The sequence below is a fragment of the Lissotriton vulgaris genome, chromosome 7, assembly GCF_964263255.1.
Source record: "Lissotriton vulgaris chromosome 7, aLisVul1.2, whole genome shotgun sequence".
Lineage (NCBI taxonomy): Eukaryota > Metazoa > Chordata > Amphibia > Caudata > Salamandridae > Lissotriton > Lissotriton vulgaris.
The window spans coordinates 250,651,630-250,664,522 of NC_141695.1; the positions used below are offsets into that span (position 1 = coordinate 250,651,630).

General features: G+C 41.6%; 1 protein-coding gene across 1 annotated transcript in view; it reads right to left on the minus strand.

Annotated features, from left to right (window-relative positions):
- The window catches only part of LOC147701313 (putative methyltransferase DDB_G0268948), a 284,191-nt gene that overhangs the window by 172,167 nt on the left and 99,131 nt on the right, over positions 1-12,893 (minus strand). The window contains exon 3 of the mRNA XM_086928624.1: positions 2,436-2,649. Coding sequence (XP_086784750.1) covers positions 2,436-2,649 — 214 coding nt within the window. The remainder of the gene's footprint in view (positions 1-2,435; positions 2,650-12,893) is intronic.

Below are 12,893 nucleotides of genomic sequence, written 5' to 3' on the forward strand. Positions count from 1 at the left end.
CCACTTTTGTGTGCCATTGGGGCACATTGGTATTGCAGAAGGGGCTGCAGATGGTTGTGGTGTCTCTTCTGTAATACATACAGCACTGTCACTACATGTGCTCCATCATCAGACAGTGTTATCTCATTTGCAAAGATGCTGTCAGGAGGAGCAATGACAGTGCGCCACCTGAAAGGGGGCGTGCTGTTAGTGCGCCTCCAAATGGCAGCCATTTGGAGGGGGTGAAGAGGGCCCTATCTGTCCCCTAAATATCTGACAAATTCTCAGAGTTCTTTAGGTAAGGGATGAGGTGATCCATTTGAGGGCGTCTCCCTGGTTCCAAAGTGGTGATGTCTGTTCATCCTGATTTGATGTGAGATAGTGCTGAAAACATCTGACAGGTCCAGGGTATGGTGACCCCCATCTTGGTGTGGTCAGCTGAGGGTTTCTTCGGGAGGGCCTTCACTTTGGCAATTTTCTAGACCTCAGGGAAGGAGGAAGAGGTGATGGAGGTGTTTAGGGCTTTCTTGACCTTGTCACAGAGGATGAAGATGTGGTAGGGGGCAGGAGTACGTGGGTGCTCCTGAGTTCATGATGGAGATTGAGGCTTCAGTTGTGAGTGGGTCCCAATGAGTGCACAGGTCTTCGGGGTTTGTGTTTGTGGGTGTGAAAAGGTTGATGCAGTTGTAGACAGGGGTTTGGGGGTTGGTGTTTTTGTAGATGGCTGAGACCCTATTGTGGAGGAAGTCCACCAGGATGTCACACAGTTCTTGGGAGGGGTGATGTTGTTCTTGGCAGCTGCGGGTTGGAAGAACTCCTTTAAGATGACAAAGAGCTTCTTGCTGCAGTTTGAGCTTGCTTCTATTTGGTCTGCTAGGGTGTTCTTTGTTTCTTTCAGGAGGTGGTAGTATTGTTTGAGTACTGTCTACAAGGTGATATGGTCTGCTATCTCTTTGCTAGTGCACCACTTCCATTTTTAGTTGCTGGTAGTGGAATTTGGTGGATTTCAGCATTGGTCCTTTTGATTTAGCTGGCTTGGTGGGGGCGATTGTGTTGCTACATTCTCTACCATGATGCCTATTCTGGGTTTGATTTTGTATCAGGGAGGTGGGACTTGAGACTCTGGTTCTATTGACCAAATTAAAAAAAAATCAGTTTGGATCTGGAGCGTGGTCTATAGGCAAGGGTGCCTCTGATGGTGCTTTTCTGTCAGTGTGAATGTGGAAGTTGAGATGTGCTATTATTAGGCCTGGGCGGAACCCTGAAAAAGTGACCAAAAACCTCTGCCGCGGTACATGGAGTTCCACAACGGTGGAGTTCATTAGGTAAAGCAGTTTGTGCTGATTTTTAGCCCCAAATGATTGTCCCAAGCTGGGAAATCAGCATTAACGGCACTAGAGCAAGAGGAGGCTGCTTCTTTCTGAGGCTTGAGTGGATTTTGGACTCACCACCAGCTTCCTCAATGTGAGAGGATAGTTTCACAATTATTGCAGAAGATATGACAACATGTGACCACCGTGTTAGAAATGTGGCAGGAAGGTGGTCTAGTGTTGAATTTTACTAACGCACGTACACCAATTTAACATTGGTGAGCAAAAAAATGTTTGCAATTCCATATGCTCCGCAGAATGCAGAAAACTCTGCATACTTAGCATACTTAGCAAATGGATTGGAGTTCACTGACAAGGCCTATCTATTATCAAGGTTGAGTCGTCATAGGAGGTAGTGCAGTGGATGGTATTCTTGTAGATTATGGCAATTCCACCTCTGTGTTTATTGGTTCGGTCACGATGTCCAACGCAGTGTGAGGGTTTTGCCAGGTCTCTGTTACGAAGATAGAATTTGAGGTGATGGATGAGATTGTGTCCCAGATCTCTCTGGCATGTTTGCCAAGTAAATGTACCTTGAGTAAAATGCAATGGAGTTGTGGTGTGGCTGCTTTAATTGGTGTGGTGGATACAGTCATGTGTGCAGTGTCTCTGTCACCTCTTTGGTGTTGTAGGTAAAGTATCAGTGCTGACAGGAGAAGGCTCCTATGGTGGTGTTTGGAGATGTATGCCAGCAGTTGTTGTTGTCTGTGCTCCCGGGATCAATGGCTCAGAGGTCTAGGTGCATTGTAGCTATGTTGGATGGATAAACCAGGGTTCCTGGCGCTGGGCGTGATCGAGTTGGATGAGTGAAGATAGGCTTGGCTTTTGCATGCATTAACACATGTTTCTCCAGTAAAGCATGTCTGCTATGTGCGACACTACCAGGACTGAGCAAGGATTTATTCCTATAAATCCAACTGACCAATTTGGGTTTATGTGAAGGTATTGCATAGTGAAGACAAAACAGCCTCGCTACATAATACACTACTTCCCACCAGGATGGCAAGGATTTCTTACCTAATTTTGGAGGCCTCCACTTTCTCTTTTGCAAATTATTTGCGTATTAATAATTGTTTAGGCACTCACCTCCATGAAAGCATCTGTTATATGTTGAGAGCAATCCTTATAGTAAAGATCAAGGTGCGGTTTCACACAGTACATTGCTAAGCAGCCATTGGATTTTAGCACACGATCCACTTCTTTTAAGAACTCGTCTTTGTTGAAAAAGTGAGCAGCAACTGAAGCAGTGATTAGGTCAACAGATTCATCTTCAAAAGGCAACTTCTCTGCAGGGGCATTTCTAGGAACGTGTAAAAAATGTAAGTTTATGTTTTCAACCAATCAGAAAAGTCATGCAATGCAAAGGTCGTTAAAAACGACTGAAAGTTGATATTTCTATAGCTGCTGCTGATAACTTGTGGTGTTGTAGTGAATATCTTATTGTGTTTCAGTTGTGCAGTTAATATAGAAAACGTTTTGTACTTTCTTTTTTATGGTATGTACATGTATCTATTTTGTCTATTGCATTGAATTGAATTTCCTATACAATAAATATATGTTTGATACTTAGAGTAAGCCATATTACTCAGTTTTATTCATTTACGTTTTTCCTTGTTCGTGGCTGGATTCACTTGATACCAACCATATATATGAATTTAAAACTATATGCAAGATATTCCTTTAGGAGCTCCTTGTTTGGTTATTATAGTCTCTACAAAGCCTTCTGGTGAATTATTGGGTAGCCCTATTGTACCTACTACTGGAATATGAAATTCAGGTGGGAACAAAGCATTTGAAGTTGGAAATGTATCTTTAACCAAACTAGTCCATGATTTTCAGCAACAGGATGTTCACACCAATTGTCATTTACAAACAGCACTTCTAAAGTTAGTACAGCTAAACAGAGATCACAAATGGGGGCAGACCTACTCTAGCCCAGAGCTGAAGCAAGTCCAGTTCCATACATGGCCAAACATTGGAACTGCTAGACCTTTCCATAGAAATCAATGAAGTTAGGAACTTGAAATAAAACATTCTAATAATTAATGTTAAATTACATTAAATTATATAAAATAGTCAGAAATATAAATAATTATATTTCAAAATTTACAAATACACATAAAAATTGTGTACAGATTTTGTTTAATTACAATTAGTTTAATACATGTTTTCTTGCATTTCAATATTAATAACACATATTTTGCTTAATACAATTAGACGTGCATTCAATTACATCAAAACATCACTTTTATTAATTTTTTTATGCATAACTTGAAAATAGTTGGTTAATCGCACTGTATAATGTTTTCCTTTGGTTCTACATTTAAAATACATATGAAAAATATGTAATATAAATATTAAGCATTAGGATAATTTAATACACTTTCATACTTTTCAGTGGGTACAGACATGTAAGTCAAAACGTTTGAGTCAATTTATAATACGAACTTTTGAAAAGCCTAAAGTATTAAAGCTGCTTAAAAGAGTGAAGTTGCATGTTTAAATTAAGTGTAAGTGAATTTTGGGAATATCATCCTACAGCTTCTAAATAATATAAATACTACCTCTGTTTTCACACAGATGTTGTCTGAGGAAGCATTCTTTCTACGTTGTCCGTCATGGTAATAGCCTTTTCAGGTGTCTGTGCTCATCATTCCTATTCTATGAGCATCTATTCCAGCCAGGTACCACCTTCTCCACAGTTAAGGAAAAACCCATGAGAACCTTTTATTTCTGTTGTTCCAGGAAATGCAGTACCAGTGCATCCAAAAGAAGGCCTTTGTCTATGCCATGTCCAGTCTATGGCATGAGAGAGAGAATAAGAGGAGATCACAAATGCCTCCTCATGAGAGAACAGATTTAAACTTCTCTTCCCTTTTATAACTGCCTGGTATGATGTTTCCTCTGAGTGTCAGCTACAATAGTTTTATATCCTTGTGTTGCTGCTAGTAAACCCATAGCAAGATATTGTCTTTGAGGAAGAATGCCAATTACAGTACGTCACATTGTTAAATGTGAAAACAATCCCTTCAGGAACAAAATGGCCTGGAAGGGCCGATCTTAACTCAAGTCTAGCGGAGATAGGATTTAACAACAACTTCAGAAAATGTGTTTGACATTTAATCTCCATTAAACTTGATTTCTTACTGATTAGCAACATTTTTTAAAAACAGCATCTCAACAACTTTGCTAACAAAAGAACTAAAAACATGCATTAAAAACATAGTGCAAATGTGTAAATGATAATCTGAGATAACCCTAAGCAGTAGCATCAATAGCTTTTTTTTTTTTACTAATATTTGTATTTCATTTCTGGATATTGTGCAACTGGGCCTTCCAGGTTACAAGACAAAAGTCACAGTTGACCTATTTAATATCAGATGCAGGCTTAGCCTTTTAAATACAGGCTAAGCTAAGACTGAAAATCCACAGCTAGGCACATTCCTAAAAAAGGTCAGTTTTCAGTAGAAAAATGTGATGTGTCCATGTTTCGTTTTGGGCTGGTTCCTATCACCCTAAGCCTATCCACACATCTGAGGAAACATTTTTATTGAGAGACTTGGCGAAATGCTTGGGGAAAAGTTGTTGTGGCTCCCTGTCGACTGCAAAATTTCCCATTACAGAAATGTGAGAAAAATATGTATTTTTAGACAAATGTTGAAGTTTGCAAGGTATTCTGGGTAGAAAAATGTGGAGCCAGCTGCTGAAGTCAGCCCATCCTGGATTTCCCTAGTAGTCTACTTTTAGAAAATGTACCAGCTTGCTAGATTTCCCAAGATGCCGGCTCAGTTAGAGCACAAACTCCACAGCTAGGAGCATTGCAAAAATAGGGTAATTTTTTTGTGAAACAAAATATTGTATACACGTTATTTTTTGGTCTGTTTCCTGTTGAGGACACTAAGACTACCCACACAAGTGAGGTACCATTCTCATTGAGAGACTTGGATTTTGGCTCCTCTCAGATACCAGAACTTTCCATCTGAAAATTGCGAGGAAAATGTGCATCTTTAGACACATTTTGAGGTTTGCAAGGGATTCTGGGTAGAAAAACATGAAGCCAGCTGCAAAAGTCAGCCCATCCTAGATTCCCCTAGGGTTCTAGTAAAACAATAAGTACATTCTTGCTAGGCTTCTTTAAAATACACTACACCCTGCCCAGGGGGGTACCTAGGTCCTTCAATAGGGGTGTCCAATGTGTACAGAAAGGGAAGGGTTAGACCTGGCCAGTGTGGACACTGGTCAGGTCAGCATGACAGTTAACAACTGCACACAGGCACTGTGGTGGCAGGCCTGAGACACCATTTTAGGGATACTCCTGTGGGTGGCACAATCGGTGTTGCAGGCCCACCAGTAGCATTTGAGTGAAGTAGTGTGGCTCACTGGTTAGAGGCGGCAGACCCGAGAGCAGAGGACGGCCCGGGACCAGGGTTCGATTCCCGGCGCAGCAGGTTTCTGGACCAGGGTCAGCGGACTCGATAATTCTCTCGCCTCGGTGCCCACTCTGATCAGCGATTACACTCGGCAACTCTGGGCATTAGCTTGCCTCATCTTCACTAACGGCCCCACCAGACCGCCGGGGATGCCTGGTCTCACCCTGGAGATACCCATTAAGGTACCATCTCTCAGGGAAGCCAGGAAGGGTTTCGCAGCGGTAGAAGCGCCTTGGGACCCTCCGGGTAAGTAGTGCGCTATATAAATGCCTATACATTTACATTTACATTTACATTTACATTTGAGTCACCAGCCCCGGCACACCCAGTGCACTTTACTAGGGAATTCCTGGTAACACAAATATGCCAATCATGGATAACCAATCACAGTAACAATTTATACAGAGAGCATATGCACTTTAACACTGATCAGCAGTGGTAAAGTGACAAGAGTCCTATTGCCAAGAACCACAGGTGAGGAAAAATAAGGGAGGAAGAAGCAAAAAGTTTGGGGATAGCCCTGCAGAAAGGGCCATTTCTAACAGTGTCCATGTTGTGTTTTGGGACATTTGGTTTGCAGGCATTAGACCTACCCGAACAAGTGAGGTACCATTTTTATCATCAGCCCGGATAGCTTGACACAAGTGGCATGAAGAGTACGAGACCCACTTCTGGGCATACCCATCCCACTCGGGGTGACAAATGTAAAACAATTGATGTACAGAATGCAGAACATTGTCATATATTCACCCCAGTAAAGACATCTGGGCCTAAATCCATTGTTTTTGTGCCCCCAATGCCATTCAAGCTTGGACCTAGCCATATGCAAATTAGTCTTGACCCTGTGCTCAATGAGAACAGTCCAGCCCAAACTGCAAGGCAAGGTCCTCCATGGAATAAAACAAAAAATCCTATAACCAGTTTTGGGGTTAAAACAAAAGTGGTCTGAGGATGCTTGTTTCCGGTCCAGGGAGGACCTGTTTTGGCAGTTCGGGCTGGACTGTTCCCATAAGGAACTGGGTCAAGATTAGTTTGCTTATGGCTAGGTCCAAACTGGGGTGGTGAGCAAAAGAATGCTGGATTATATTTAGATCCTTGTGACTGGGGATGAATGTTTGCATTGTCCAGCATTCCATTCATCAATTGTTTCTTTTGCATATGCCGCAGTAGGAAGGGTAAGCCCAGACGTGGGTTCGGTGCCCACTACACCCCTGGATTCCAGGTAGCCTGGCTGATACGCTAAAACCGGTCTTAGAATGCTTGTTTCTGGTCCGGCGAGGACCTGGCTTGGCAGTTCGAGCTGTACTGTTCCCATGAGGAACAGGGTCAAGACTGATTTGAATATGGGTGAGTCCAAACTGCGATAGTGTGGTAAGCAAAAGAATGTTGGATTAAACCCAGATCCTTGTGACTGGGGTTGAATGTTTGCATTGTCCAGCATTCCGTCCATCAATTGTTTCTTTTGCATAGTTTATAAAAATGTGCAGGTTTGCTACTTTTCCCTTAATGCCGGTTGATCTAGGGCCCAAAATCCACAGCTAGTGGAAACAACATTTTATATGTCCATGTTATGTTTTCTGATAATCCTGTTGTTGGTGCTAATCCAACACACACACATGTGGTACCATTTTTATCAGGAGAATGCTGGGGGGTTGGGAATTTGGGACTTCCCACAGATTTCAAAACGTTAAACCACAGTAATGTTTGAAAAATCAGTTTTTCAGGCAAATGTTGAAGTTTGCAAGAGATTCTGGGTAAAACAAGCATGGAAAGTCAGTCCATCCTGGATTCCTGTAGGTGTTTAGTTTTCGGAAATTTACCAGTTTGCTAGGTTATCGTATGAGTTAGTACAAAAAATCCACAGCGACACATGGCAAAAAAAGGGTCAGTTTTCAGTGATAAAATGTAATATATCCATGTTGCATTTTGGGCCATTTCCTGTCGGGGAGACTAGTTCTATCCAGAACATGAGGAACCATTTTTATCAGGAGACTTGGGAGAATACTGGGTGGGTGGAAGTTTGGGACTCCCCACAGATTCTAGAACTTTCAATCACAGAAATCTGAGGAAAATGTGTTTTTAGACACAGGTTGAAGTTTGCAAGAGATTATGGGTAAAAAAAAAACATGGAGAGAGCCACACAAGTAAGTCAACCTTTGGACTGTCATCAATGTTCTATGCCAGTGACACCCAGCTGATCATGTCTATTTCACCGGATCCAACATCCAATCATCCATCCTTTAATTCATGCCTGCAGGCAGTATCCAGTTGGATGGCTAGCTGTAAATTAAAATTCAATGAGGAAAAGACAGAAGTTATGAGTTGGACAATAACTCTCTGGGTAGTCTCCGGAGGCCCATCCCAGTATGTCTAAGTAAGCTGCCAACCCCATAGGCCCAATATAGATCCTGGGAGTATGGCTGTACTCTGAACTTACGATTGAACATCAGGTTAAAAAAAATCTCTGCAAGCTGCTATGGCACTCTGAGATTACTGAAGAACGTTCTTAATCTCTTCCCATTCTCAGCCAGGAGAACCGTTGTCTAGGCTTTGGTACTAGCATGTCTGGTCTACGTTAAAGCCTTATACCTTGGTTAACCATCTTATGTGGTCCAAAGGTTGCAAATTGTGCAGAATGCAGCGGCTCAACTGCTCCCAGACATATCCAGAAATGAGTCCTCAAGGATCTCCACTGGCTTCCGGTGGAGCGCAGGGTGCAGTTTAAGTCCCTATGCATCATTCACAGCGAAATAAACAGCTGGGCCCCCCAATGCTACTCTCACTGACCTCTCCCTACGTACCCAGTAGGCCTCCTATATAAGTCTCTGCCCACTTACTCAAGGTCCCCAGGATTTGGAGATCACACAGGGGTGGACACTCCACATCATTCCTGGCATCCAAGCTCTGGAATTCTTTTCCCGGAGGCTCATATCGGTAACAATGCTGATCTTCTTAACTTTTAAAATACTGCCAGTTTTAATTAAATTTTTTGCACAGTACTCTGTTGGGGCTTGTGCGGGCTTTTTTTAATAATATTGAGGTGCAATTACTGTGCTACACCCTCCGGCCCGCCGCGGCTTGCCGTTTGAGCGGAGAGGGTGTATTGGGCATTCAATCACTTGGGATTTCTCGCTGGGATGGCCGCCATCATAGTTGGTGGTGGTGGGCTGCCCAGCTGGGGAAATTGACGCACTTCCAGGTGGGGGGAGCATAAAGCACTCATGGAAAGGCATGCGCGCAGCGGAGGCTCATATCGGTAAAGCTGCCGATCTTCTTAACTTTTAAATTACTGCCTGTTTTAATTAAATTTTTGCACAGTACTCTGTTGGGGTTTGTGCGGGCTTTTTTTAATAATATTGAGGTGCAATTACTTTGCTACACCCTCCGGTCCGCCGCGGCTTGCCGTTTGAGCAAAGAGGGTGTATTGGGCATTCAATCACTCAGGGTTTCTCGCTGGGACGGCCGTCGTCTTAGTTGGTGGTGGTGGGCTGCCCTGCTGGGGAAATTGACGCACTTCCGGGTGGGGGGAGCATAAAGCACTCATGGAAAGGCGAGCGCATAGCGGATGCGCTGCCGACACGCCAAAGGCGCGCCAAAGGCAAGCCCGTCAGCGCCCGTCTGCGGCCGGTCGCGGCCAGGGGCCACGGACTTTGTCCATTTTTTATACTATTCGTCTGCTGAATTAAATTCCCTTCAGGGTAACTGGGACCTTGACCTCGACAGTAAGAATATGTTAGCATATGTCCAGCACATCAAGGGTCCCACCCATATTAAGGGACACATCCTAGACCAGGTGTGGTTTGCCAATTTAGAGATTAAGATGGCAGCATTCGCTGACGATGTATTATTATTTCTCTCCCAGCCAGACAGATCCCTTCCTGCTTTTTTAGATGAAGTTAACTCTTTTGCAAAAGTATCTGGCTACAAATTAAATAAGGATAAATGTGAGATTTTGCCACTTACCAAATTCACTTTCAAGGATGATTTCTCTGCTTTGGGCTTTACTTGGAGCCCTAACTCTATTAAATATTTGGGTCTCCATTTTACTTCTTCTCTTTCAGGCAGAGTTACTAAGTGTATGGATGACTGTTTACAAAAATTAACTACTCTCACTAGCAAATGGCATCCTCTATATTTATCATGGTGGGGGAGATTAGATACAATAAAGATGATGCTATCTCCCATTGTCCTTTTTACAATATCTAACATACCGTTTTCTATCCCTTTGAAATATTTCAAGAAAAATAATTCTATTTTGTCCTCCTTTTTATAGGGACATAAAAAGTCTTGTATATCCTTGTCCAAACTAATGCGTTCTAAAAGAGAGGGTGGAGTTTATTTTCCGAATTTTGTCTTATATCATAAATCCTTTTTATTGAATCAAGTGTCGAACTGGATTACGGATTCCGCATCATCCTCTCCTCTCTGGTTGGCCTTAGAAACATCTTTAATATATCCTTTTTCTTTCAAAGAATATCTTATGTTTTCTCGTAAAACTCAATCTTTATCTACTCCTATTCTTAAATATACCTCCAAAATCCTTCCTCCCTTTCCCGTTTCATCCTTTTTTGATCAACCTATTTGGCAAAATACATCTATATTAATTAACAATAAACTGATCTTTTGGAAATCCTGGAGATCACGTGGCCTTATCTGGGTGCATCAATTGTTTCACCAAAATCATTTGCATTAGCTGCTGCTTCTTTCAATCTACCTCCCGCTTTTCGAACTAAATATTCGTTACTGTCACACGCATTACATCTTGCCTATGATGCTTCCCTTGTTGCACCTCCTCCATCAAATCCCGTAGATATGTCTTCCCTGAGTTCTTTACTTCTTAAGCAACCTAAAGCTTCCAAACTCTACGCTTTTCTTCAAACTCAGTCTTCATCCCACACGAAAACCACAACTGAGGAAGCCTGGGAAAATGATCTAGCAGTCTCTTGGCCTATTGAGTTATGGGACAAAATATGGCTTAAGGGGGCATATTATCAAGGACAGGCGATACATTATCGCCACTTTTATCGGCAGGAAACAGCGGATAAAGCGGCGATAATGGCCTTGATAATATGCTCTATGAATTCCAATCGAAGCCCATGTTAGATATGAAGACATCTAACATGGGCTTCGATTGGAATTCATAGAGCATATTATCAAGGCCATTATCACCGCTTTATCGGCAGTTTCCTGCCGATAAAAGCGGCGATAATGTATTGCCTGTCCTTGATAATATGCCCCAAGATTCGTAGATCTTCAAGAGCTGCTAATACTACCCAAACATTGATTTTTGTTTATAATCGTTTACTATTTTCACCACTAGTTTCACAACAATTTCCAGATGCTTCTGATCAGTGTTGGTCCTGCTCCTTCCCAGGTGCAGGTCTTACCCACATGCTTTTCAGTTGTGCCTATGTTCATAATTTTTGGCGACAAGTTTGGTCTCAAATTAACAAGATTTCTTCCTCTAATCACACATTCTCTTTCTCTCACATTTTCTTAGGGAGTGTTTCCCCCATCTGGGATCATTGCACTTTCAGGGTTAGAATAATTGACTTACTGTTGACAATAGCTTTCCAACAAATAACTAAAAATTGGAAATATTTCACCAAAATATCTTATCAAGCTTGGTGGTATGCTGTTTGCTATAATCACAGGTTAGATATGACTTTTGTTTACCCCTTGGTTTTAGCTGCCAAGCGAAAGAAATTGTGGTGTCCAGTTACATTATTTTTTGATTTCAGTGCTCAACATTCTCTGCCTTTGTCCCCGTTACAACAAGAAGTTCCTAAACCTCCATGATTTCCTGTAATTTGTTGATCATATTATTATTAATTTGGCTTTTCTTGTATTTATAACGTGTATTTAATATCTCTTTTGTTAACTTCTATCATACCAGTTGCCAATTTTTGCTTATATTTATTCTCAATTCTTGTTTCTTTTTGTAGCTTATATTAGTACCTTTAATTATCTTGATGTTTACTTTTGCTTGTTATCTTTTTGTATTATTCTGTAAGTTTATGTTATATTCTTTAAATAAAATTTTTCTGAACTCAAAAAAGGAAACAAAACGTCACTTTGACTTTTGTCGTGAGAAAGTAAAAATATTTTTATTACCATCATTCTTTTTAACTTATCAGTTTAGTCAATTCTGATTTTTTTAGAGCTGTTATTGCCTCAATGCTTTGACACTGTCCATATGTCCTGCACTCATTGCACATTACGTATCCGCCTTACCACTTGCTGTTCATCAACACCATGTACCCAATTGCTGTGCATCTAGCCCCTGCCACACAAATTGTTCACCTGTGTGCTGCGGAGGATGGGTGCAGGTCTTGACATGTGGCAAGATGATGCACCCAACTGTGTATGTGTATAGTGTCTTGATGGAAGGCCATGCATCTGGTCAGACTTTCCGACAAAATGCCTTTTGCCTAATCATTTTGTGTACAACTGTGCTTATGCAGAAAATACAATGTACCCACATGTCAGAAACTGCACCCAGCTTGTTGTGAACAGATGATGGCACGAGCAGGCCAATGCCCAGCATTTTTGCTATTGTGGAGAACAAAATTTACTATCAGAGGTAAAATGGGAAAAGTTTATTTTTGACAGTCCCCTTACTGTTTTCAACAGTCTGGATCTTCTGAAACTTAGTTGAAAATAGTAGGTGGGTATCAAAATGTGCGCAGATGACAAAGGTATTGACAAATCAAATATGACTTTCTGTGCAAAGCAAATCTGAACCATAGTTTTTTCAACTCAACTTTATACACATGATAAGACTTTGAGCCTGATTTAGAGTATATTCAGTCAGTTTTGTTTCCACAGGATATAACGCAGTCGTAATAAGTCAGGCAGGATATCTGTCACGATTCTGACAGAGTAAACCATATGTCAAACTATAAGTCAGGGACAAATTTAAAAGGGGCTATTTCTACCAGAAAATAACTTTTAGTGGCATTCTGGTGGTGATATGTCCTCTTCATATTTACAATGCGCTGTTAAGCAACTTTGTGAGCTTAACACTGCCTTGTAATAAGACCCCTTTCTGCAGATCAGCATGAAAGGGGCGAGCAATCAGTGTTGCTGTGGCCGTTCCACTGCGAACACTTAT